We start from the raw sequence: 25,987 nt of genomic DNA, 5'->3' as shown, positions 1-25,987 counted from the left end.
ATGTAAATGATAAATCACGTTCACAGCAAGCATGAGGCCATGCCCCTCAAAATCAATCATCCATCCATCTACCTATCTATCTATCTATCTATCTATCTATCTATCTATCTATCCATCCATCCATCTATCCATCTATCTATCTATCTATCCATTCATCCATCCATTTATCCATCTATCTATCTATCTATCCATCCATCCATCCATCTGTTGGAGAGGAGCCAGGCACTAGGGAGGCTGGCTTGGGCTATTTATCAAGACCTGTTTTGTTGATTTGTTTGTTTTCCAGTCCTGGGTTTGAACTCAGGACCTGAGCACTGTCCTTGGGCTTTTTCAAGGCTGGAGCTCAACCACTTGAGCCACAGCATTCCAGCTTTTCTATGCATGTGGTACTGAGGAATCAAACCCCGGTCTTCATGCATGCTAGGCAAGCACTCTACCACTAGGCCAAACTCCCAGCCCTGGCTTTTATTTTTAAAAAGGGAAATTTGTATGGATTCCTGTTGTTTCAGGGTCAGAAATCGAGCTACAGGCACATTTACTCATGTTGGTGTGTCTCTAGAAGATTGCAAACAACCTTAAAAATAGAAGTTCTATTTTTCTTTCTTGGATTCTCTCAGCCTACACACTGGCCATTCGGATTGTATGATTCTTTGTTAGAAGGTGTTCTGTGTGTTTCTGGATGGATAGTAGCATCTGTAGCCTCTACTCACTAGAGGTAAATACATCCTCCAGATGTCAGAGTGCTTCCAAACATGGCCAGAGCACTCAGGGAAGGCAAGAAACACCCTGGCTGGGAAACTAGTGCTTTTTGTTTCTTTTGTCAGGGCTTGAATTAAGGGCCTGTGCACTATCTCTGAGCTTCTTCCTCAAGGCTAATGCTCTACCACTTTGAGCCACAGCTCCACTTCCAGTTTTCTGGTGGTTCATTGGAGGTATGTCTCATGGACTTTTCTTCCCAGGCTGGCTTTGAATTACAATCTCCAAATCTCCGCCTTCTGAGTAGCTAGGATTACAGGTGTGAGCCACTGATGACCAGGTAGAGTGGTTTTTTTGTTTGCTTTTTTTTTTTAACAATAAAATGTTCTCTGCCTTGCGATTTAGATCTCCATGGAGATGAAAGAGTCATCTCGTCCCGTCAGTGGGGCTGGAACGTAGTAACAGTGGGGATCGGGAGTGTGGGGGTTGGACCCCTGGACCTGGTAGCAGCACTCTACCATCTAAAGCTGCTATTCTGCGCAGATAAGCAACAAATCTGGGGAAGCTTGGAGTTCACAGAAGGAAAGCAGCAATAGGCCATGGCTGTGACAGACTCTTTTCCCTCACAACCACTACCTAGCTGCCTCCCATGTGGCTGGGCAGAAACTTGACAGTAGCCATGATTATGTTACTTTTCATTACTGCTGCTTTTGTGTGTGTGTGTGTGTGTGTGTATGCGCGCACACATATGACACAGTTGTACTTGAACTCAAGGCCTGGGTACTGTCCCTTGGCTTTTTGCTCAAGACTGCTGCTCTACCACTTGAGCCACAGCTCCATTTCTGGCTTTTTTGCTGGTTAACTGGAGATAAAAGTCTCTCAGATTTGTTTTTTGTTGTTTTTTTTTGGCCTAGGCTGGCTTTGAACCATAACCTTCAAATCTCAGCCTCCTGAGTAGTGAGGATTATAGGTGTGAACCACTAGCCCCCCCACTTCTTATGAAAATGACTTTCCTTGTGAACCTGGCAGGAAAGGTAAAAGGAGATGAATACAATCAATGTACTTCAAACATATGAAACAATAGTGAACCCCATCAAAATTATTATTACACTACTGTGTGTCCACACATGCGTGGTCCTGAGGCTTAAATTCAGGGACTGAGTGCTGTCCCTGACCTTCTTCATGCTCACGGTCAGCACTCTACCACTTGAGCAACATCTCCACTTCAGGCTTTTTGCATATTAATTGCAGATTAAGAATCTCATGGACTGTCCAGGCTAGTTTAAAACCTGAATCCTCAGATCCCAGCCTCCTGAGAATTTAGGATTAAAGGTGTGAGCCACGTGCACCTGACTTCAGTAAATAAAAAGGAGAATAAAAAGAAATTTCAAAAGACACTTTAAATTTCTGTATGCGCATTATGCTTAGTTGATGGGGAAAGTTCTCAGTCCCTTGTTAATGTCAATGTGTTTAAATATGTGACCTGCCTTTATTTCTGTAAATCCTGTCTCCCAAAAAGCAAATAATGGCTAGAATGCCAAAAAAAAAAAGAGGCCTGCAGTGTGCTTAATCTAATTGATAAAGTAGACATTAGAGAAGTGGTGAGAGGAGGCATGTGTTTAGCAGATGCCAGGTGGAGTTATAGAGACATGAATCAAGCATCTGTAACATAGTACCAAACTCTGCAAATGGAGCATGCGCAGGTTTTATCTCAGTGGCGATCCCACCAGGGCTCTGTGTCTGCAGCCCCAGGATTCTGACAAATCTGAGCTTCTGGGCTCACGGAAAGGCCATGTGGCATGTCAGCCATGAATGCAGGAACTGCAGGCAAGCTGTCCCTTCATGAAATAGCTTGGCCCTGCAGCTGAGGAGGCTCAGCCTTTCCACCCACCAAGACGAAGGTCGTCCATGGCTGGAACTCTGGGGTCTACCACGCTTTCCATTAGAATGACCTCCGCTAAAGCTAGGAGACCCACAGTGTGAGGACATTAAATACATCCCAAAACTACAAAGCCACATGCACAGGACATGTTGGCCAGAACCCAAGTTTAACATAGTATGCCTTGCTAAGAATGACAGGTTCCTCTGCTATAGGAAGTTAAACGCCTTTATTAATTTAGGATTAACATTGTAGTTGCTTCTCTGATTTCTTTTGTTGGGGGCAGCGGTGGGGGGAGGGCGGGTATGTTGTGAGTTCAACAGACCAAGCCGGCTTCTCTGCCAGCTCACACGGGACGGCGACACACAATCACAGTGACGACGACAACGAGGCAAATGCGTGGTTGTCAAAGAAGAAAGCGGGACAACATGGAGAAACGAGGTTGCAAAAATTTAAGGCAAATATTATTCCCATATTCAAGAGAGAGAGGGAAGAGAGGAGGAGAAGAAGGAGAAGGGGGAGGAGGAGGAGGAGGAGGAGGTGGAGGCGGCGTGGTCAAGCAGATCTGTGCATTTCAATGAAAATATATGAGATATTTGTCAGTAAAAATTAGAACATGTAGTTTATAAAATGCCTACACAGGTTTGGCAGAAATCGGTTCTGCTATGTCGCCGTCGGCTTCTCGCTGCACTCGGATGCAAGAATGTCAGACTGGAGATCGAATCTCCCGAGGCCCAGAGGACCTGCAGATGCCAATGGGATGGCTGGCTAGCGCTTCCCGGGCTGGCTTTATGTTCTGTGGAGAGGGCACTGCTTGGCCAGTTATCCAGGAACCTCCTGACTGGGGACTCTCCCTAGAAGTCTCCGAATCAGGAAGAGGTGGTTGTCCAGGCCTGACAGACTGGAAAACACAGTCTGCACGGAAGGAGGATGGTACCCAAGGCCGGACCTTCCCAGAGGCCATTGCTGCTCTTTGCAGTGGAGCTGGGTTCCAGTCCCCGTGGTGAGCTCTCCTACGCCCTGAGGCCTGTTGATTGAACAGTCCCCTCGGAGCATCCTCCAGGTGCTCGAAAGCAAGCGATGCCTGGGGGTGAGGCTATGGGGCCATCGCCATGCTCAGGCGAGGGTGGCCCCGGGTCCCGCTGGCTGGACCACTGGTGATGGCACAGCATCGTTCCTTCTGCTTTGGTCTTGAAGATTTCAGTAAACGGAGGGTTCTAGAAGCCATTCCAAAGCCACAGCTGTGGATTCTTGGATTTCATTTTTTTGTTCCTGTTTGAAAGTTTGCCAGAGCCTGGAAACACCATTTCCTGAGTAAGCCACCATCATCCACTTAGTTGGGGTTCCCCCAGGGATAAATGGGAGTGCCTGGCTCATGGGGAGATAAAGCTGTCAGGTGTAGGAACAAGATGCTGGCCGACAGTCTAGAGGAAGGTGGACGGATGGGTAGGTGGACCGGCAGCCGGCGCTCCTACCCCGCCAGGAGGCACGTGCGGCAGCAGAACTGGATGAAGAGCTTGCGCTCGCAGAGCCGGTTGGATTTCACCATCTCGCAGAAGGTTTCATCGGCTGGGGGGGGGGGGGGGGCCGGGACCAGAAAAGCAGAGGAGGGAGAAGTCAGACTGGGTTGGGGCGGAGGGGTTGTCTGTGAAAACTGCTTCCTGTAGATTGCTGGATTTCTGCTGCCTGTCACAGGGCTTAAACTCTGGGCGCAGACCCCCTAATCCTAAAACTGCAACCCTCCAGAACCCAGTACCCAGGAACAGCGTTCAAGCCCTAGTACAAGCATGCATGTGCACGCGCACACACGCACACACACACACACACCCCTCAAAGAGCAGAGGCTGGGGCCGGGAGTTTGGCCTAGTGGTTAAAGTGCTTGCCTAGCATGCATGAAGACCCGGGTTCGATTCCTCGGTACCACATACATAGAAAAAAGCTGGAAGTGGTGCTGAGGCTCAAGTGGTAGAGCTCTAGCCTTGAGAAAGTCCAAGGACAGTGCTCAGGCCCTGAGCCCAAGCCCAGGACTGGCAAAAAAAAAAAAAAAAAAAGAGCAGAGGCTGGGCTACTGGACATCTCTAGGTATGAGACGCTCCAGGGCCTGTGGATCCCTGGACAGTCTAGTTAGTCAATTGAGGAGCAAGCATGCCTGGTCAGCGGACTGCTATGCCTGCATTCTATTTTCTTTCTCTCTTTCTCTTTGTGTGCTAGTCCTGGGTCTTGAACTCAGGGCCTGGGCACTGTCTCTGAGTTTCTTTGGGGGTGGGGAGTCTCACCGTTGCTGCAGGTGTGATTGGTGATGCATGAGTTACCCAGCAATGTGAAGCCCTTCTTACACCGGCTGCAGTTCCTACTGGAATCCTCACAGCTTGCACAGTTCTCCTCACACCTGTGGGGCGAAGCCAGCTCTGCTGAGGCATCCACTGCGCTCTCTTCCCAGTGCTCGTTCCTCCCTGTACGGGCTCCTCCCCCCCCCCCCGACACTCTAGTTCACAATAGACAGGCTGCAAATGTGCCACCCAGAATGGTCTGAAAACTAGAGTAAGTGTTGGGGTACCCTGCTTTCTGTTACCCCAGGATCTTACAGACAGCCAGGGCCCATTGGGGGTGCTGTGGGGGCCTTCTACAAGATGTGCAATCAGGGTATGGGCTGCGAAGAAGAAGGCATGACAGAGTCTTGTCCCACCTGAACACCCCGGAGAGAGGGGCTGTCTGGGGACAGTGAAAGTAGGTCTACTCAAGGCCAAGAATTCCAGAGTTCTCTCTCCTTCCAAGGCATTTTCACCCCCTCTTGAAGATCATTGTACGCTGCCCTTTTGTGTGCGCTGGTCCCGGGGCTTGAACTCAGAGCCTAGATATCATCTTAAAAGAGCCTCTTCCCCCAAACCCTCCAAAGACTGACACTCTATCACTTGAACCACAGCTCCATTTCTGGCTTTTTGATGGTTAATTGGTGATAAGGATCCCCAGGACTTTCCTGCCCGGGCTGGGCTTCAAATCACCATCTTCAGATCTCAACCTCCTGAATAGTTAGGACACAGGCGTGAGCCACTGCGCCCCGCCATTTTCCCTTTTGCAGGTCCTCCTATGAGGTCTTCCGGGTGTTGGGATTAGTTTCTACCTACCCGTAGGTTTGTACCCTGGCTTGGGGTTCCCATGTCCCACCCCCATCTACCCACGTGCCCACCCCCCCTCCCCGGCTGCCCTGGCCCACTGGCAGGGCACAGCCGCAGCGCCAGTCAGCATTCTGGGGACTGGGGGAGGCCTGAAGCTCCTAGAAGCTGGTGGAGAGGCCCAAAGAACCAAGCAGAGCGAGGCTCTTCTTTTCAGGAGGGGGCCACGCTGGACAGCTCTGCAAGACCAGGCTCTGCGCTCTGCAGGCTCTTCTAAAACCTGAACACAGAATTTCCCTGTGACATCCCTGTGTCACTCCCCAACATCTACCCAGAACCTCACAAGCCAGGATACCCTAAAGACACCAGCGCATCTGTGTTCACTGCTGCACCACTGACCGCAGCCAAGTGATGCAAACAGCCCAGATGCCCTACACTGGATGAATGGATGGAGAAATTGTGGAACCTCATACACAAGGACCAGCTCTCCACTGCACAAAGCAGACTCCCTGGAAGTGCATACCTTTGACACACTTTGTGAGGCACGCCTGGCGTCTCCTGTGCGTAGAAGCCTTCACCACAGTCCAGCACACATTTCCAGTCTTGGAAATGTAAGTTTTTGGCACAGTGGATGCATTCTTCCCTACCGGGCCCTGTGAGGTACAGAAAAAGAAGATGTCAGGACCTGCCTGTTAGGGGCCATGCCCCTGGCCTGCTTCACAGAGTGCTGGGAGATCTATGGCACTCGTAGGGTCTCCCAGCCCCCAAGATGTGAGTCACCACCCCCATGTCACAGTTGGGGACACCAGAAGAATGAGCCAATTCTGCTCCCGGCTGTGTGTGTGTCACAGGGGCTGGGCCAGTTCCACACACATAATTCTCATCCAGTACACACTCAGTGACATGGTGGCCAGACTGAGAGCTACCGAGAGTAAACCCATATCCAGTGGATTTCACTTCATGCATGTGAAAGTGAGTTTTTTCTTCCCCCTTTGGTGCTGGTACTGGGGCTTGAACTCAAGAGTCCCAGGGCTATGCCTTAGCTTTTTAACTTAAAAATTGGTGTTCTATGACTTGAGCTACAGTTCCACTTCTGGCTTTTTTTTAGTGGTTAATTGGAGATAATAGTCTCATGGACTTTTCCATCTGGGCTGGCTTTGAACCATGAACCTTAGATCATGAATAGCTAAAATTACAGATGTGAGCCACTAGTTACCTGCACCTGGCAACATGATTGTGTTTTGCTTTTTAAATTTATTAGGCTAGATAAGGTGTGCTACTAAAAATGACCTGTGCCAATGACCTTATGCCTGAAATCCTTATCCTACTCTGTAGAATAAGTAATCTAGAGGATGGAGGTTCAAAGTCAGCCCAGGTAGAAAAGACTATGACACTGTATCTTCAGTTAACCAACTGGACTGGAAGCATGGCTCAAATGGTAGTGTGCCAGCTGTGAACAAACAAACTTTGTGAGAGTTGTAAGTTCAAGCCCTGCTACCTGCAGGAAAATAAATAAATACAAACAAAATAAGCACACATTCTTTGATCAAACTATTTCTGCAAGCACTAAAACTCAGAAGTCTCTCAGGAATCTCAGTATGTCACCAGCACTGCAGGGCTTTGAAGGCCTGTAATAGAATGGCTCAAGATTGTAATGGAACCATGCAGATGGGTTATGTTGATGGTATGAAAGAAAAGGCAAGATAAACTACTAGGAAAAGTCAGTAGGATGCTGAGAAAGCTCTTCTAAATGCTGAGCTAACCCCTTTTGAATTTGTCTGGGGGTGGGGGGTCTCACGGAGGGGGCGTGGCTTCCACCAGTGGCCTCTGGCCAGTGCCAGCCACCACTGCTATGCTAGGCTGGCTCCAGCCTAGATATCCCTATGGGGATAACCACTATCAGGCATCACAGGACAGCTGTGGCCTGTCTTGTGGCATTTGTGACAAATGGCACCTGTGAGGTAGCGGAGACTTGGCTGTAAGTTATCACTACAACAAAAAGTCAGTCTGGTCCTTGCCTGTAATCCTAGCTACTCAGGAGGCTGAGATCGGAGGATCGAGTCTGAAGGCAGCCCAGGGAGACAAATCCAAGAGACTCAAATCTCCAGTTAAGTGGAGATGTGGCTCAAACGGTACAGCAGCAGATTTGAGCCAGATCAGAAGGCTCTGCGTTTAAGCCCCAGTACCAGCAAAATATAATAAATTAAAAATCAGCAAAATGTTGGAATGCAGGGGCAAGGCAAAGGAAGAAGAAACTTCTCCAGAACAATGTCTGAGCCTACAAAGCCATGACATGCCTTGATTTACTTGCTCAGAACATTGCCAAATGAAAACCAATAAAAGGAGTGAAATCGCTGCTATATTCTGCATAAAAAAAATCCTGTGCCTGCAGACATCTCTGCTGTAATCTTTGTAGGAAATTGAAATACACGCAAAATTGTTTATAGCAGATCTTTTCCTCTTTGAATAAAATGTTTGGAGTAAATGGAGACGTGTATAAAGAACTAAAGTTCTGGTTTTAAAACATCTGCATCCTTCCCCCTCCCAGGGGCCCAGGAATCTTTATGGTGCTATGTTCTAGTATAATTTCTGCAGCAAGACAAGATGGCTCGTGAACACATATGCATCCTTTATTTCTTGCCTGAAACCATCCACAACCTGACTTGTTTCTTTCTTTTTTTTTTCCCTCTTCCTCCTCCTCCTCCTCCTCTTCTTTTTTTTCTTTTTGTTAGTTGTGGGGCTTGAACTTAGGACCTGGGTGCTATCCTTGAGATCTTTTGCTCAAGGCTTACCTCTACTTTGAGCCACAGCTCAGCTTCCAGTAACCACACATGCACACCAGTGCTTAATTCTGCCTGGACTGGCTTTGAACTGTGATCCTCCGATCTAGACATGAGCTACCAGTGCCCGGCTTGCGTCTGTGTTTTTATAATCTTTTTGGTTGGTTTCTTGCAGTAGATGGAACCTAGGGCCTTGTGTATGCTTGGCAAGCACGTTACCTTTTGCTATATCTTTTTATGTTTCAATGCTGCCATAAGTTCAGAAACCCAAGAATTTCTAGAATTTTCTCAGCTGATTTTCAAGATCACTAGTCTATCCGCCTTTGTAACCTTGGTGACAATGACCCCATGGAAGCCAGGCTTTGGCAGGCGAGCCACTCACCCACACAGGTTCGGCAGGTGTGATGGCACTGCCCACATCTGATCAGCTCCGAATCGAAGTAGGTTCCAGGTTCACAGTTTGGAATGCAGCTGCCCCGGGCAAGGCTTTGGGGAAAAGAAAGAAAGAAAGAAAGGAAGAAAGGAAGAAAGGAAGGAAGGAAGGAAGAAAGAAAGAAAGAAAGAAAGAAAGAAAGAAAGAAAGAAAGAAAGGAGTCCAGTTTCCACATCTGTTCTCAAGCTGTAATTAAATTATGTCTTTTACAAGAGGAAATGAAAGTTGTCAAGGCATGGTGCTTTGTGTCACAAAGGTTCTCAGCTAATGACTGCTGGCAGAGCCATCCCAAGCCAGCTGGAGCTCCTCCGCCTGGCACTTGGGCTCTTTCCTGCTCTGGCTAGCTTCTCTCATTTCTTCTCATCTCCAAATCCGAACCCCCCTGCCCCAGAGCATGTGTGTGGGGGGTGATGCTAGCTCTGTCTCTATGGCCCAACTCCACCCTCCAAGCTGGCCTGCAGGCCTAGATCTGTTCCTGCCTCCTCCTTGCTTGAGCAAAGGTCCCTCCCCTCTCCTTCCTGGGAACTGGCAGGTACTCGATGTGGCTCCTGGCTTCCACTTCTGCCCCCTCCATGCCTGTGCACACCCCCCCCATCACAGGGACACAGCTGAGCTGGACCAACCATGCCAGGTCTGCCTCCACTGTTTTGTGCCCACACAACCCCAGGCAAGCCAGCAAGCCCCTCTGCAACTTCCGCTTCCTCTCTGTAATTGGTTCCTGCAGCCTGCCATAGCTCAGAGGGCTCACTACACACTCCGTGTCTGAAAACAGACATCCTACTATGATTTCTCTGGATCCCGGTCCCAAGGTACACATTGTGGACAGGTTCTCTTCTCAACATAATGAATAACGAATGAGCTCTGGTGCATCTGTCAGAGACCTGGAGAATCCTGCTGTGATGTTATGACTTGTAATTTGGAATACATACTTGTTCTTTATCTCAGCCCACAGCTCCTGAAAAATAATCCTTGCAATCAAGAAAGTGAGAAGTGCCCCTTTCTGCGTGTTAATGAGATGTCTGGTGGCTGGGAGTTCCCCTAGAGTTCCAGTTGGGTCTTGTGGAGCCAATCACATGATAAGAGGGCAGAAATTTTTGGGCTTACCCCTCCAATCACAGAGGATATTAGGACAGAAGGTAGATACCAATGGTCAAAGAAAAACCCAAGACATCGGTGCTAGAGCTCATACCTGTCCTCCTAGCTACTCTAGAGGCTGAGATCTGAGGATTGAAGTTTGTAGCAGAGAATTCTTTTTTTTTTTTTTTTTTTTTTTGCCAGTCCTGGGCTTGAGCTCAGGGCCTGAGCACTGTCCTTGGACTTTCTCAAGGCTAGAGCTCTACCACTTGAGCCTCAGCACCACTTCCGGCTTTTTCCTATGTATGTGGTACCAAGGAACCAAACCCGGGTCTTCGTGCATGCTAGACAAGCACTTTAACCACGAGGCCAAACTCCCAGCCCCGAGGATTGAAGTTTGAAGCCAGCCCAGGCAGATAAATCTGTGAGACTTTATCTCTAACTAACCATCCAAAAAGCTGGACTGGAGGTAAAGTTCAAGTGGTAGCGTATCAGTGATAAGCAACAAAGCCAAGTGAGAATGTGAACCTCTGTGTTCAAGCCCCGGTGCCAGCACAAAAAACATACAAGAAAAAACTCGGGCTTCCATACCAATTCTAAAAGATAGAAGTTGAAGGCTTTCAGGTGTTTTGGTGTACAAAAACAAGCCCACCTTCGGGGGGGGGTGGAATGGTGGAACCCTCCCCTCAACCCAAGCCACAGTCTTCGACCCATCTCTCACGTATCTCTTCACCTGTCTGTTGTTCTCTTTCCTTTATTGCAGCCCTTCATAATAAGCAGGTAGCGGAATGCAGTGTTTCCCTCGGTTCTGGAAGCAGTTCTAGAAACTGGAAAAGGCTGGGCTATTGAGCAGACAGCTGGTCTGAGGCTGGCTTGCCACCTGGGCTTTGTGACCGGCCTGTAAAGTGGGATCTCAACCGGTGACATCTGATGCTGTCTGCAGGTTGACAGTATCTGAATTGACTCAGGAAGGAAGTTAGGTTACCAGTTACCCAGCTGAGTCTTCTAGGAAACTACTCTGTGTGGAGGGGGGGGAGAAGGGGGGCTTGAACTCAGGGCATGAGTGCTGTCCCTTAGCGTTAATGCTCAAGGCTGGTAGCTCTTACCACAGTTCCACTTTAAGTCTCATGGATTGTCCTGCCTAGACGGGCTTTGAACTTGTGCTCATCAGATCTCAGGCTCCTGAGCAGCTAGAACACTTTGGTTGTATTCTCTCCTTACCCCTACACCTAGAGTGGGGCCGTCTGCATATGCATGAGCCTCTCTTCCTCTTCGCTGTGCCCGGCCTTTGTGCAGGGCAGTTACACCACATGCTTAATCACTGAGGCATCCCGTGAGCCCCCTGCTGCGTGTATTTATCCCCTCTGAAGAGATGGATGGCGAGAAGGCAGCAGCCTGGCTGCTCTCTTACTGCTTGAACCGTGACCATGATGATTTGAAGTCATAGCTGAAGAAGAGAATTGGGCAATAAAAGGCAGCGCTCTGTGGATTACGGCGGGCCATGTTTTCGGAGTCTGCGTGCTTGTCCTGCAGCAACTGCCCCTGCTCTATGTGGCTCCTGTCCAGGAGACACTTGACCCCCAAGTCACTGTTCTGGAAGCCAGTGTGTGACTTCCTCTCCCACAGCACATGAGAGCTGCTGACAGGGTCTCCCCAGTGCCTCTCTCCTGGGAAAGGGCTTCTCCCATCTGTGACACTTTAAGTTGGCAGCCAGGGGCTGGGAACTCATGGCAGGAATCCCCTGGTCGGCCTGCCACCCCAAAGCCAGCTGCCACCAGGTCCCAGCCCACAGCCACCAGTGTGTGTGTGGGGAGGTGTCCCTTTTCTCTTCCAGCCTTTTCTCTTTGGGGGAGAGCACTTTCGTGAGCCAGTTCTTCCTTTTGCTTCTAGTGACAATAGGTGGGGGAGTGACATGACATTTTGGAGGGGTCTTTTTCTCCTTCTCTCCTCAACCTAGGACTCTAATCTGGAAGAATGCGGAAAGGTAAAGACAATTGACCCCAAACAGGGACCCAGGGCCTCCTGGGGAAAATGGCTGCTCTCCCAGCATGCAAAAGTACAATTCGCCATGTAAATAGTGACATCGGATATGCTCAGAATTTACTAATTCTCCACATATTGCATGAAATGCAGACCCCACCCCACCCTGGCCCGGAGCATTCCTTCCTGCACACAGCTCCTCAGGGGACACAGGATTCTGTCATACCAAGAATGTCTGAGCTCTGTGTCTCTGACATGTTAGCGTTCAGAATAAGACAGGAAATCCCATGAGCCATGGCAGAAGCTAAACACAGGCATTGACGCTTGGGTATTTTGGGGGTTTCAGGGTGTGGGGGGGGTTACCTGAATCCTTCCTTACAGTCGGTACACAGCTGTGGTTCGTCCATGCACTTTTTACAGCTTGGGTGGCACTGAAGGCAATTTTTCTGACCTGGAGCAAAAGCATAAGATGAGGAGGGAGGACAGCAGGGATGCATCAGATCCCTGCCAGCCGGCCTGGGCCAATCGCTCTCCAGGATGGATCAGTCCCAGCACTGGGTCACCTCCACTTACTGGCGCAAACCAAAGTCCTGAATGACCTTGAGGCTTCACATGTAGCTGCTCTCTGGAGCAGATAGGCTCTGGTTTTGTTTATTAGGGATGAAAATCAATTCCTGACTGGTTCCATAGAGCTGAATTGGGTGTGCAGGGTGTGTGTGTATGTATGCGTGCACGCACTTATACTGGTACTAAGGCTTGAACTGAAGGCCTTACTTAGCTTTTCCTGCCACTTGAGCAGAGGTTTTCCATCAGATCCAATCCTCTCCCTACCAACACCATACACCTGAGCTAACCCTGTCCTATTATGCAGGATCCCATGGCATTTCCAGTGGAGTGGCAGGCCAGTAGCACCGCATCCTCTTCTGGTGTGGTGCATCGGGCTGAGCTGGAGCCTGAACTGTATTCTGTCCATTCTCCAAAGTGGATTCAGTGTGGAGTCCTTGGTGGACGAGATTCATTTTGACGCTAGCTAACATGCTGGCTCGTGAAAGATCCTGGCTCAGAACACTGGAGGCCACAGAAGGCCAGGAAAACTTTCGATTCACCTCCCATTTTGGGGGGATACCAGACCAGAAAATGGGTATAGGCTTCTCCACTCCTGTGCCCACACTGAGACAGGCCACTTACTCTCATCCACATAGAATCCGATGGGACAGTGGGTCACGCAGGCATTGGTGTCCTGGTGGTAGTAGAGGCCATGTCGACACGATAGGCACTGTGTCTGGCTGCGGCCTGAGCATGTGTCACAGCCCCTGTGGCATCGGCGGCACCGTCGCGCTGCAGGGTCCCCAAAGTAGCCCAAGGGGCATTCGCTCACACACTTCCTATGGGAAGAGGGGCACGTGAGGACCCCATCCCTCGGTGGGCTGAGGTCCAGCTGATGGATGGAAGAGATTTCTCCCCAGTTGGGCTGCCTTTTTCTGGCCCAGCCACAAGTCAAGGACACAAGGCCTAGCTGGGAGGGGTGGGGTGGGGGAGAAGAAAGGGGGACAACAAAGCTAGAGGGAGCAGCCTGGGTCTTGCTGAGTATGGTTGAGAGGTGTAAATCTAGAGACTGGATCCTAAGCCCCAAATCCCAGCGTGGTGATGCATGCCTGTCATCCTGGCACTTAGGAAGCTGAGGCGGGAAGACTGCAACTTCAAATTCTATCTGGGTGACATGGTGGGCCCCTTGTCTCAGAAAGACAAAAAAGTAAAATAAACCAAAAGGCAAGTGCCCGTGATTCATGCTTATCATAACTAGTGACTCAGAGGCTGAGATCTGAGGATCACAGCTCAACGCCAGTTCAAAGCCGGCATGAAATCTGTGACTGTGATTTTTTTTTTGTTAGTTGTGGGACTTGAACTCTGTCCCTTAGCTCTTCAGCTTAAGGCTACAACCCTACCCCTTGAGCCACAGAACCACTTCCAGTTTTCTGGTGATTAATTGGAGACTAAGAGTCTCACAAACTTTAGTGCCTAGACTGGCTTTGAACCATGATCCTCAGATCTCAGTCTTCTGAACTGTCATCTTATCTCCAATAAACCAACAGTACTAGCACACACACACAGACACACACACACACACACCAAATTGCCAGAGAAAATGCTTCTAATTTCTCTACAACAAACAGATACTGCTTATGTGATTAGAACAAGACGTTATTAAAGCTCTAATGGAGCTGGCAGTGTGGTTTAGTGGTAGAGTACTTGCCTAGTATGCATGAAGCCCTGGGTTTGATTCCTTGCTACCACAGATACAGGAGAAGCAGGAAGCGGTGCTGCTGTGGCTCAAGTGGCAAAGTGCTAGCCTTGAGCAAAAGTGCTGAAGGATAGTACCCAGGGCCTGAGTCAAGCCCCAGGACTGAAAAAACAAAAAACAAAACCCCCTAATCCTGGGGCTTGAACTCAGGGCCCCGCACTGTCAAACAGCTTGTCTGCTCATGTATCATGTTCCTTCCATCACTTGAGCCAAGTCTCTAGTCCAGATTTTTGCTGGTCAGTTGGAGCTTTACCGAGTTTTCTGCTCAGGCTAGTTTTTGAAACCTCAGTCCTCTGGGTCTCAGGCTCCTGAGTAGCTAGGATTATATGAATGAGACACTGGTCCCCACTCCTCCCCCAAATCTTCATTCTGTGCTAATGTTACACACCTCAAAACACTCTTAGTGGTCTCCTGCACTAAGGAAGGCGGCTACCCCAGCCTATTACCTGCCGGTCTTGGCGTTCCCCAGGCTGAAGTGGACACAGTTCAAGCAATGGTCAGCGTCGGGGCCATCACAGCCTTTGGATCCGCACTCCGGATGGCACTCACCTTAAAGAAACAAGCGTTAGCCGCATGTGTGGGCCGCATGTGTGTAGATCCTAGCTACTCAGGAGGCTGAGGTCTGAGGATTGCAGTTCAAAGCCAGCCCAGGCAGGGAAGTCTGTGAGACTCTTGATTCTCCAATGAATCATCAAAAAAAGCCAGAAGTGAAGCGGTGACTCAAGTTAGTGTGAAACGCCAGTCTTGAGTGAAAAAGGTAAGGGACAGCACCCAGGTCCTGAGTACACACACACACACACACACACACACACACACACACACACACACACACACCATTTCCTTTCAAGCACAGAGAGAGACATTTTTCTGTATTAGATCCAGTCCCCTGGGTCCCTGTGTGAAGACATCACAGCGGGGGTGGGGGTGGGGGTGGGGTCCCTCTCAAGCATGGCAGCCATGCAAGCATGATGGTCATGGGGGGGGTAGAATCACCTCTGCAGGAGTGGTTGCCGCAGGAAGCTGAATCTAGCTAGATTTCAGGGTCAGAGGGGGTCTGATACTAGATGGGAACAGCATGCATGCGGTGGGTGGGGGCCTATATGGCCACTAGAGGTGGCTCAGGTCTACCTGGCTTCTTGCACTATGTCCTTGATTATGATTTCTCATCTCAAGGAGACCGGAAGTGGATGATGAAACCCACTTCAAGCTCCTTAAGCACCATGGATGACCTCCTCACCCCCACCATGCAGAATGTGGTCTAGCCTCTTCACTTTCCTTACCCTCACACCCCACCCCCTGGGACAGAACATGGTCTAGCCTGGTCACTGGACACTGCTAAAACCCAGAACACTGTTGACACAGGGAACAGGCTGACATGTGGGAACACAAATAAATGAAGCATGGAAGAGATCAGGAGAGTACAGACATCCTCGTGCACTGCAGATAGGGTGTCCTAGAACATAACAAAACAGGGACAGCTTCAGGGAGGGGCCTGGATTAGTGCTTTCATATGCTGTCCCTGGAATGGTGAGGTCACAGCCCCAGTCACACCCTCCCCCATAAGGCCTCTGCTGGGGGGAAAATTTCCCCCAACCCAGGCAAGGTCAGGGTATCAAGATCACAGGCAGATCCTAACCCACCGCCAGCTGGAGAAGGCGAGATTAAACAGTGGCCACCCGAGAGCTGGGCTCTACGTAAGCATCTGTAAACAAACCCACCAGCATGGCACTCTCTATGCTCTTTTAAAAGCCAAATATCCAGATGCCTCTCTCCCATGAAATGCTCTAAATTTACGCCACCTGGCTGGGAAACCTGCTTCCAGGTGCTGCTGCCCTCCCAGGCATGCTCTGGAACAGCTGTAACTCATTCTCTGGGTGAGCCTGTGGCTTTTCTGTTACAGTTTGTACTTAGGTCTGCTTTTCTTTACTTGAGTAGCATCAACATTCCTCTAAGATCTTCTGACCCCTGCACTGAGCCACTCCTATAATGTAGCAGAATCTGCTGGTGAAAGGGGGTTCAGTTAAGGTGCTGGCTAAACAGTTAGGGGCTGGATAAATAGTTCCCCCCACACCTAAGGAACTAACTGATACATATTAACTTGTAAACCACCCCCCCTCTCTTTATGCACACATGTATATGCAAAAACACACTAGCCTCCTGCCTATAATCCTAGCTACTCAGGAGACTGAGATCTGAGAATCAAGATTCTATACCAACCTAGACAGACAAATCTTTTGAGATTCTTCTCCCCATTCACCAGCAAAAAGTCCCCACTTGAGTGGCCTCTGTGATACACTGTCAGAGCTGATTGGATCATGAAGGTTTGGATCTAATTAATGACTTCTTCCACTGGTGGACTGAGAACTGATTATTGGAAGGTGGGGAGGGAGTGTGTCACAAGAGTGTGTCCTAGAAAAAAAAAATCTACCTTGTTTCCCATCTCCTGCCTCTGTTCCTGGCTGCCATGAGGTGAAGAATTCTGAGTTGCTGCAACCTCTCCACCATGGTGCCGTGTCTCACCACAGGCCCCGAGCCATAGTGACAAGCAGCCAGGGACTGAAACCTCAGAAACCAGGAGCTAAAACAAGCCTTTCCTCCTCTACATGTTCTCAGCAACCAAGAAACAGTCCTTGTCAATACAGTCAGGGTCACTATCAAACAGTCAAGGTCATTATAGCTCCTACTGTTGGGAAGCACGAGTGCTCACTCATGGAATTGAGCTTTGTTTTTTTTTTCTCCTAGCAAGAATAGATTGTCACAAAGTCAAGCTACCTCTCTGTATGCTACACACAGCCAGATCTAGCTTTGTTTCTCTACCATCCTGTAATATTAGCTGCCAGGGGAACCCCTTTCCCTCCCAGGTGCTGATGGATGGGCCCTCTTGATCTCTGTACTTGCCTGCTAACCTGTGCATTAACCATGTGAATTTTAACATGTATAAGCACTTAGCTTTGGGCACTCTGTTATAAAAGTAGAAAATGGACTAACGTAACATGACCTTGGAGAGTCCTGTTTTTCCACAGTAGAACACAGCACCTGTGGCTCACTGGGGACCCCTCTCCCCTGTGTGTTCCTTGGCCTCCCCTTTCTACTCCTATCTCACCTTCTCTACCTGTTTTGTCAAGCCCCCATCCCCCTGTCCTTGCTTTGACTCTTGCTTCCCCTCCCAGACCATGCCACCCTCTGCTTCTGCCTCTCTCTTTGTTCTGGGTAGTCTTTCCACTCTGGGAGATCTTTTCTTTGTTCCTGGGTCACCCCCTCCACTCGCCCTGGAGATTGTGGGTAGCTTCTCTGAGAGCCAGGCACACGATCTCATTCCCAGAGAAACCCCGCTATCCATCCAGGCTGTGCAGGGGCTGGGGCCAAGTGATTCTGCGATCAGAAGGGCCCGAGAGCATACTAGACTGCCATCAGCAGTAGATTTTCAGAGGGGGGAAAAGCGGTGTTTATTAATCATTGCTGAGTCTTACCACTGATTATAAATCACAGGGGGAAAGTGGAGCAGATCATCTGATGTTTCAGAATGGTGTAAACACGAAATTTAAAGTGGAATCGACCCATAATTTATATTTGATTAGTATGGTGAGATTTTTTTCCAGAAGGTATTGGTTAATTTAAAGCATCCAGATTCCTAAGATATCACCCATCATTTATCAGCTAGCTCAAACATTTAGCTAAGAAGAGTATGCCCAACCAGAAACACCCAGTGTTGTACAAATGGCTGGGGGACAGCTTAGAGACTCAGACTGTCTGTGACTTAGTGTGACCCCAATGAGTGTTGCCGGGCTACAGGCATCCAATGCCATTTCTCAGCTACTGTGGCTCTGATCACCTTGCCACAAGCTAGTGGTTCAGAGCCACGGACCACCAAGGCCTTGAGACAGCAGGAGAGAATGCCTCTTCATGGGTGTCTTTATATGTTGTTTCTTATTGATGGTTCTAGGTCCTTGAGTTTGTTAGGCAGTTAGCTGATACGATTTCATGCTTTTTTCCGGGCTAGCCTTGGGCCACAATCTTCCTGCATAGATTACATGTGTGAGCCACAGTGCCTGGACCACAGAGACATTTTTTTGAGATGTTTTTTGGTTTACTATCAGTCTCTGCTGATGCTCTCTCTTGACACTCGCCCCTAGGCCTTTAATCCTTGCATTCAAGCCTGGATGATCTTCCTCTACCAGTAACTCCTTTCCTGGCAATACTAGAGACCCCAACCTTCCTGTGTCCTGCAGAGCAGTTGCATTCTTCTGCACGTGGAAGGGGCTGGCATGGAGTGAGTCACGGAGCTAAGCAGTATGATGAAGGCAGTTAATGAACCAGGGACAAATGCCAGTTCTGGTTGGGCATAGAGAAGCTCAGTCGTCCCAGCCTGGGAGGGGCAGAAAGTACTTACTGGTTTGAAGTATACTTACTGGTTTGTAAAATATTAGGAGAGCCTTGGTTGTAAGGAGCTGTGTGAGTGCAAATTACCAGCATTATTACAATTTCTGGGCAAGAGAAGACACATCACCATCACCCCCGCCTTTTGCCAGGAACAGCCCCACCTTTGAGAGAACAATGGTGGGAAAGAGATCTCCAGAGGTTAGCCATCAGCTCTGCCTGTGGGCGCTTTACCTAGGTATTCTTCCTCCTCCTCCGGCAGCTCAGGCTGGACCCAGGGGCCAGCAGCCACGGGGGGCGCAATCTCCAGGGTTGAGAGCTCCAGCATCCGTGAGCGAGACTGGTGGGCGCTGAAGGCACGATGAGGATGCTCAGCTGTGCCGTACAGGGTGAGACTCCACTCCTTCAGCTTCCCTGGAAGGCAGGAAAGACACACTCACTCTGGGAAACTGGTGGTGTCCCTGCAGGCTCTCAGGCCGATGACATCTCAAGGTAGGCCAGGCTCAGAGAGACAGACTGGCGCATGTGTTCTCTCATACATGGAAGCTAGACCTACGATGCGCTGGGATATGATAGATGATACAGATCTGTAGGCATTCACACACAGTGAGGCCAGAGGAAGATATTCTTAGGAGAGGAACACAAAGGCACAATGTCTGTGTGCCTCTGGGAAGGTGGGATATGGGGTGGTGAAGTACTGTGTAGGGCATCCGCTAGATGCCCTAGGCAAACAAGGGGTCTTGTGCTGAGGAGCTGCCCACACTTCTCTCCCTACTGGGGGACAGGGAGTCCACCGCATGGGACACTTTGCTGTCTGGAGGTACTCTTGAGCCCCTGGGTAGCCTGCACCCTCTCTTGGTGGTGCTTTCTCCTTGAGATCTCCACTGGCTGCCAGGCCAGGAACTTTGTCCCATGGCCTCCCCCTTGGCTTTTAACATGGCACGTCGGACACCACCAGGGCATGGGCACAGGAGGCTTATTCCACTGGGAAAATCCTTTCTCAATGCAGGGTTATGTAGAGTCCTTGCCAGGCTCAGCCGCAGCCCTGTCACCCGGACAGTCAGACCGGGTGTCGGGGCAGCATCCCGCACGTGGCCAAGGGGAGGGGTCCAGGAATGGTTCCCCCCCACACCTGGTTCCTCCCAGAGCCACAATCCAGAGACAGGAGAAGTAAAGATGTAGAAAGACTAAAGAAGAAAAGGCCAGTCACTTCCAGGGCTAACCCAGACCCAGCCAGGGTCCATGCCGGGCTGCACACGACTGCCACCTAGTGGCCCCAGACTAGACTGCCAGCCCATTTAAGAAGCATGAAGGTACCTGTGACCAAAACTTAAGGACACACAAAGGAAATGCAAATCAAAGCAACTCTGAGATAATATCTCAGCCCACTTAGATTGGCCACCATCAAGAATTCACACCACAACCAACGCTGGTGGGGATGTGGAGTATAAGGAACTCTAGGGCGTTACTGGTAAGAATGGAAAGTACTACAAATTCTTTGGACAGCGGTCTGGAGGTTCCTCAAAAAACAGACAAACCTTGATCTTCCTTATGACCCAGCCATCCCATCCCAGAACATCACAAGCCAGGATACTATAAAGACACTGGCAAATTCGTGTTCATTGTTGCACTATTCACAACAGCCAAGTTATAAGGACAGTCCAGATGCTCTGCAACAGATGAGTGGATTCAGAAAATGTGGTATAAGTACACAGAGGAATTTTACTCATCCATTAGAATGAGATCATGTCATTTGCAGAGAAATGGATGGACCTGGAACAAATTACACGAAGGGATGCATGCCAAGCTCAGAGAGACAAACAGTGCATGTTCTCTCTTATATGTAGAAGCAGATTAAAATATGTCGACATGGTAACTTACAGAGGGTTCTAGGCACTCACACACAAGCAGTCAGACTAAAGGGCAGCTCCTTTAGGGAGGAACACAAAGGTGTAACTCCTTTGAATATTGAAAACATGAATTCTTGTAACGAACTCCAGGAAATTGAAACACTCGTTGTGGTTGTTTGTGCTGTTGTTGGTGGTGATGGTGTTTGTTTTCACGCTGGTGTTCTGTTCTTCTGGGAGGAGAAAGGAAGGAAAGAAGGGAGAATAAATGCAATCTTGCTCTTCAGTATACACTACGTGGAAAATGAAGTATGCAACTTGTGGGCAGGGTTGGGAGGGGCAAATGGAGAAAAGTAAAGGAAGATATGACATTGTCTCCCCCCCAAATAAATGAAGCTGGGCGCTAATGGCTCACACCTGTAATCCCAGCTATCCAGGGGGCAGAGATTTAAGGATCACAGTTTGAAACCAACCCAAGCAGGAAACTCCCTGAGATTCTTATCTCCAATAAACTACTTAAAAAAAAAAAAGTTGGGCCAGGAGTTTGGCCTAGTGGTAGAGTGCTTGTCTAGCATGCACAAAGACCCGGGTTCGATTCCTCGGTACCGCATACATAGAAAAAAGCCAGAAATGGTGCTGAGGCTAAAGTGGTAGAGCTCTAACCTTGAGAAAATCCAAGGACAGTGCTCAGGCCCTGAGCTCAAGCTCACGACTGGCAAAAAAAAAAAAAAGTCCGAAGTAGCTCTGAGGTTCAAGTGGTAGAGTGTTTACCTTGAGCAAAAGAAGTTCAGGGACGGTGCCAAGAGCTCAAGCCCCAGGACTAGAAAAAAATAAATGTACTCATTATCTGACCTATGAAATGGTAGCCCCCTGCATAACACATTAATAGTAACAAAGTGTTTAAAAAACCTGCCAACACTGGGAATTACTTAGTTTTCAGGAAAGGATTTCATGTGTGTATGTGGTGTGTGTGTGTGTGTGTGTGTGTGTGTGTGTGTGTGTGTGTGTGTGTGTGTGTGTGTGTGTGTGTGTGTGTACACATATGCAATCTTCAGACCTCAGCTTCCTGAGTAGCCTGGATTACAGGCGTGAGCCACCAGCACCCAGCCAGGAGGAATTCTTTAAAAAGCCAGGTTCTTTGGCTCTTTCACTTTCAGCTTCCTGAAAAGGAAGGAATAAGCACAGATCCACCTGGTAAGTCAAGGCCAGTGCTGGCAGCAGGGTACCCACTAACGTCTACACAGGGCCTGGGGGCGGCAGTGACACCACCAGCAATAAGCCTTGTCATCACTGCCCACTCTCCAGAGAGAACTCACTTCCTACAGAGCAGGCAGGATCGCACCCAGAACGAAGGGGAGACTAAGGCTGAATTGCCAATAGAAACACACTAGGAGAAACGGTGCCTTTCTCTATCCAGTATGTTGAATGAAGCACTCAAAATCCTCCAGAGAGCAACTGGATATTGGAGACAAAGCAGAGAGGGGTGAGGGAAAGGATTTGTTGGATTCAAAATTATCAGCTAGGGTCAGAAGTTTGGCCTAGTGGTAAGAGTGCTTGCCTAGCATGCTTGAAGACCCAGGTTCGATTCCTCAGTACCACATATATAGAAAAAAAGCTGGAAGTGGTGCTGAGGCTCAAGTGGTAGAGCTCTAGCCTTGAGGAAGTCCAAGGACAGTGCTCAGGCCCTGAGCTCAAGCCCAGGACTGGCAAAAAAAAACCTATCAGCTAATACTTTGAATTCCTAGGTGCTTATGACCATCATATAAGGCATTTTTAACAATTAAATACAGCAATGACTCACACCTGAGCAAGCTGAGATCTGAGGATCACAGTTCAAAGCCAGCCAGGCAGGTAAGTCCGTGAGATTGCTTTTATTTAAAAAAAAAAAAAGCCAGAAGTGAAGCTGTGGCTGAAATGGTAAAGTGCTAGCCTTGTGTGAAAAAACTAAAGTACAGTACCCAGATGTTATGTTCAAGCCCCAACACCAGTGCAAATATATATATATCTACACAAATACATATACACAAATATATATGTATATACACACATAAATCTATATACACAAATCTATATATATCTGAATCACAAAGGTCTGCTAAGCCAGATTTCACATCCAATCCAAACACCTGTTACAAATGGGTAGAAAGACAGACATTTTCAAATAAATTAACACTGAGTTAATCCACTGCTGGCAAAGCAGAATGATAAGAAATAGTAATGGAATTCTTCAACCTGAGAGAAAACGATACCAGATGGTAATTTGGATTTGTGAGAAGAAGGCCCTGCACTTCCAACAGTAAAGATGGTGGTAAACGTCAAAAAGCAGCTCTCTTAATTTCCTTGAGACAAAAAGACTACTTAAAGTGAAAAATAGCTGCCTGTAGGATAAAGTTTCTAATGAACATGGAAACCAAAATTCAACACCATTAAGACAGCAACAAGGAAGGGAGAAAATGGAATCACCCTGGTAGGAAACGCTTAGATTTACAAAGTATGAAATTGTTCAATATTAGTTCTAAGTCAACGGTAATAAATTAAAGGTGAATATTGTAAATCCCTAGGGCAACCACTCTAAAGGACAGCTAAAAAGCCAATAAAAATAAAATAGAATTCTAGAGAATACCTGATTAATCTAAAGTAACCCAGGAAAAGAGAAACAGTGCATGCTGGTTTTTTTCTTTCTTTTTTTTTAAATCAGTCATGGGACTTGAACTCTGGCCCTGAGCTCTTCAGCTCAAGGCTACCACCCTACCTGTTGAACCACAGGGCCAATTCTGGTTTTCTAGTGGTTAATTGGAGATGAGAGTCTCACAGATTTTAGTGCCTAGGCTGGCTTTGAACCTTGATTCTCAGATCTCAGCCTCCTGAGTAGCTAGGATTACAGGCATGAGCCACCAAGCCCAGCCAGCGCATACTACTTGTAAAAATGCTTTTGGAGCTGGGTGCCGCTGGCTGATCCCTGTAATCCTAGCTGCTCGGGAGGCTGAGATGGGGAGGATAGAGGTTCAAGGCTGGTGCCTTCTCAACTAACGTGGGGGTGGTCTGTGCCTGTCATCAGGCTACAAAGGGAAGTATGAAAGCATAGATGCTATGGGAGTGCTGGCCTGGCCCAGTGTGGGTGCTCTACCACCTGAGCCTTGCCCCCTCCCTTTTGGCTTTAGGTCTCCTAGAGTGGGGGGAACTCTAGGCTGTGACCCTCCTGAGCGGCTGAGATGACAGCCACCGCGCTCTCACACCCCTCCTGAGTGGACACTTTCTTCCACGCTGTAAGAAAACCTCCAGCTTCCTCTTCTGGGTCTTGGCTCTGACTTCACTCCCTGACATGACGGGAACCATACAGGGTCTGAAGGGGACAGAGGATCACCCCGAAAACCTAAATTCTTCTTGTCTTCATCGAACACCTTCATCCATGTGCCTTCCACGGGGCCTAGGAAAGGACAGGCTGCCCTTGCCGCCACTCTTCCTTCAGCAGCAGGGACAGACAGATCAGATGGGTGACTGGGACAGCTGAGTGACCAGCTGCAGCTGAGGACAGGCCTGTCAGTTGTTACTGAGGCTGCAGAGCCCCCACAGCTGGGAAGCTGGACTGGGCTCACCTGGAGGCGTCTTACTTCATTGCAATCCTGCCGGGCCTATTTGATCTGGCCTCAACTTCACCTTTCAGGTTGCGAGGAGAGGGTAGAAGGGCTGGCAGGCAGGTGGAGGTGGGTGGATTGGGCTGAGCCCCAAAGAAAGCTGAGATGTGTGGGAACAGCTTGAGTGGCTCTGGCTCCGGAGAATGTGCCCAGGCACACACCAAAGCCACCTGGCCTGCCAGCCCAGCTCATGGCTTATATTCTGTCTCTCACAGTACAGCCAGAGGCAAAGCCGCTCCGCCATAGCTGGTAGGGGTGGTTTGGGACCCACTCTGTGGCTTCCAGGGCGGAATGGCACACACATCCTGGCATTTGTTTTGGAATCCCTGGTACTTCTGCTGGCTGGCTTGCTCTCATGATAGCCACCCTGTTTTGATTCTTACAAAAGTTGATGGGTTTTGTTTATTAGGGGCTCTCTATTCTTATAGTGAAGTGTTCTCTTAGTGATTTATAAATCTTCTTGCTATGTTAATGCCACCACAAAGTCTAAAATTCTATTTGTGGATATATAATTTTATTTCACTTTTTTTTTCCTTCTTTTGTGCCAGTCGTGAAACTTGAATGCTGTCCTTGAACTTTTTGTTGTTGTTGTTATTATTCAAGGCTGGCACTCTAACACTTGAACCAAGGCTCCAATTCTGCTTTCTGGAAGTTTATTGGAGATAAGAGTCTCCTAGGCTTTCCTGCCCTGGCTAGCTTCAAATCTCAGCCTCCTGAGTAGCTAGGATGAGAGGTGAACCACCAGACCCCTGCCTCTTACTTCTAATTAGCCAGCAAAAAGACAGTAGTGGAAAGGTGGCTCAAGTAATAGAGATCAGCACTGAGTGGAAAAAGCTCTGATTTCAAGACTCAGTACTGGCACACACACGCACACACACACACACATGCACACGCACATGCGCACAGACACACACACACACACATAAATGTTGGAAAGACAGTTGTTCATGAATTGCTACTACAGACTGGCTACAAATCAAAGAGCTTAGCAAAAGGCAACAGAAGTGTCCTCTGAGACTCAAATGGCAAGACAAAATTTACAGTCTCTGTGGTGTTTATTTATTTAAAAGTTGAGTGTGCGCATATTTTCTGCCAAATTTACAATAAACATGTGACAATATCGCTATCTATCTCTACAGGAATTCAGATACTATAGCCCAAACAGGGGAACAGATGATAGAAACACAGGGATATTATGGGATGCCTCAAATAACACCCAAGAGGAAGCCAAGGTTCTAAGAACTACCAAGTTCAAGGGCAACTTCTACATAGGGTAGAGCCAATGGGTGCACACGGACCCCAGACTCCCCATGCTCTTCTGCTAAGTTATTCAGCTACGTGTTTCCTCTCACACTGCAAAACTGGCATGTAATACTTACCTTGGAAGAGACCAGAGAGCCAAACAGACTTACTCCCTGGCCCTGTACACACAAAGTTTGTCAGCTCCCAAGATAGAGTCATTAAAAAGCCATGTGTGAATTACTCGAGCTTGTCCAAAATGTTTTACAAATAGTTTGCTAATTTTAACAATTTTTTGTCATTTTTTGCCAAACAGAAGTTTCTGATTTTATGTGTAACTCATCTGTCAAAATAATAATTCCCTTTCCAAATGGCTGGCTGGCTGGTTGGAAAGCTCAACATTTCATTCTGTCTGCACCAAAGCGAGGCTCCATGCAGCCATTCTCAGAACTTGCGGAAGCTAAACTCACACTCCACAAGGTCTGGAGAAACTAGATGCAAACACCAGGTGCAGGATTTGTACTTTGTAGTTAGCTCCTCAAACAACACCAGGTAACAATAGCTTATCCATCCTGGGAATAGTATAAATCATCCAGAGAAGCAGTTGAATGCATCTTGGAGATGTGTCAAGG

The 25,987-nt window shown here is 48.5% G+C and overlaps 1 protein-coding gene across 1 annotated transcript in view; it reads right to left on the bottom strand.

Moving 5' to 3' along the window:
• Positions 1 to 2,785: 2,785 nt before the first annotated feature.
• Positions 2,786 to 25,987, bottom strand: part of Pcsk6 (proprotein convertase subtilisin/kexin type 6) — an 88,686-nt gene continuing 65,484 nt past the window's right edge. Inside the window, exons 14-22 of the mRNA XM_090321444.1 lie at positions 18,869 to 19,048; positions 18,667 to 18,705; positions 14,704 to 14,806; positions 13,144 to 13,340; positions 12,319 to 12,406; positions 8,851 to 8,954; positions 6,212 to 6,341; positions 4,852 to 4,964; positions 2,786 to 4,144 (exon numbers count right to left, since the gene is read on the bottom strand). Coding sequence (XP_090177570.1) covers positions 4,047 to 4,144; positions 4,852 to 4,964; positions 6,212 to 6,341; positions 8,851 to 8,954; positions 12,319 to 12,406; positions 13,144 to 13,340; positions 14,704 to 14,806; positions 18,667 to 18,705; positions 18,869 to 19,048 — 1,052 coding nt within the window. The 3' untranslated portion in view covers positions 2,786 to 4,046. The remainder of the gene's footprint in view (positions 4,145 to 4,851; positions 4,965 to 6,211; positions 6,342 to 8,850; positions 8,955 to 12,318; positions 12,407 to 13,143; positions 13,341 to 14,703; positions 14,807 to 18,666; positions 18,706 to 18,868; positions 19,049 to 25,987) is intronic.

The sequence above is a fragment of the Megascapheus bottae genome, chromosome 30, assembly GCF_031878675.1.
Source record: "Megascapheus bottae isolate mThoBot1 chromosome 30, mThoBot2.hap1, whole genome shotgun sequence".
Lineage (NCBI taxonomy): Eukaryota > Metazoa > Chordata > Mammalia > Rodentia > Geomyidae > Megascapheus > Megascapheus bottae.
Note: the sequence above shows the minus strand (reverse complement) of the source record. Positions and strands in the feature narration are given on the sequence as shown.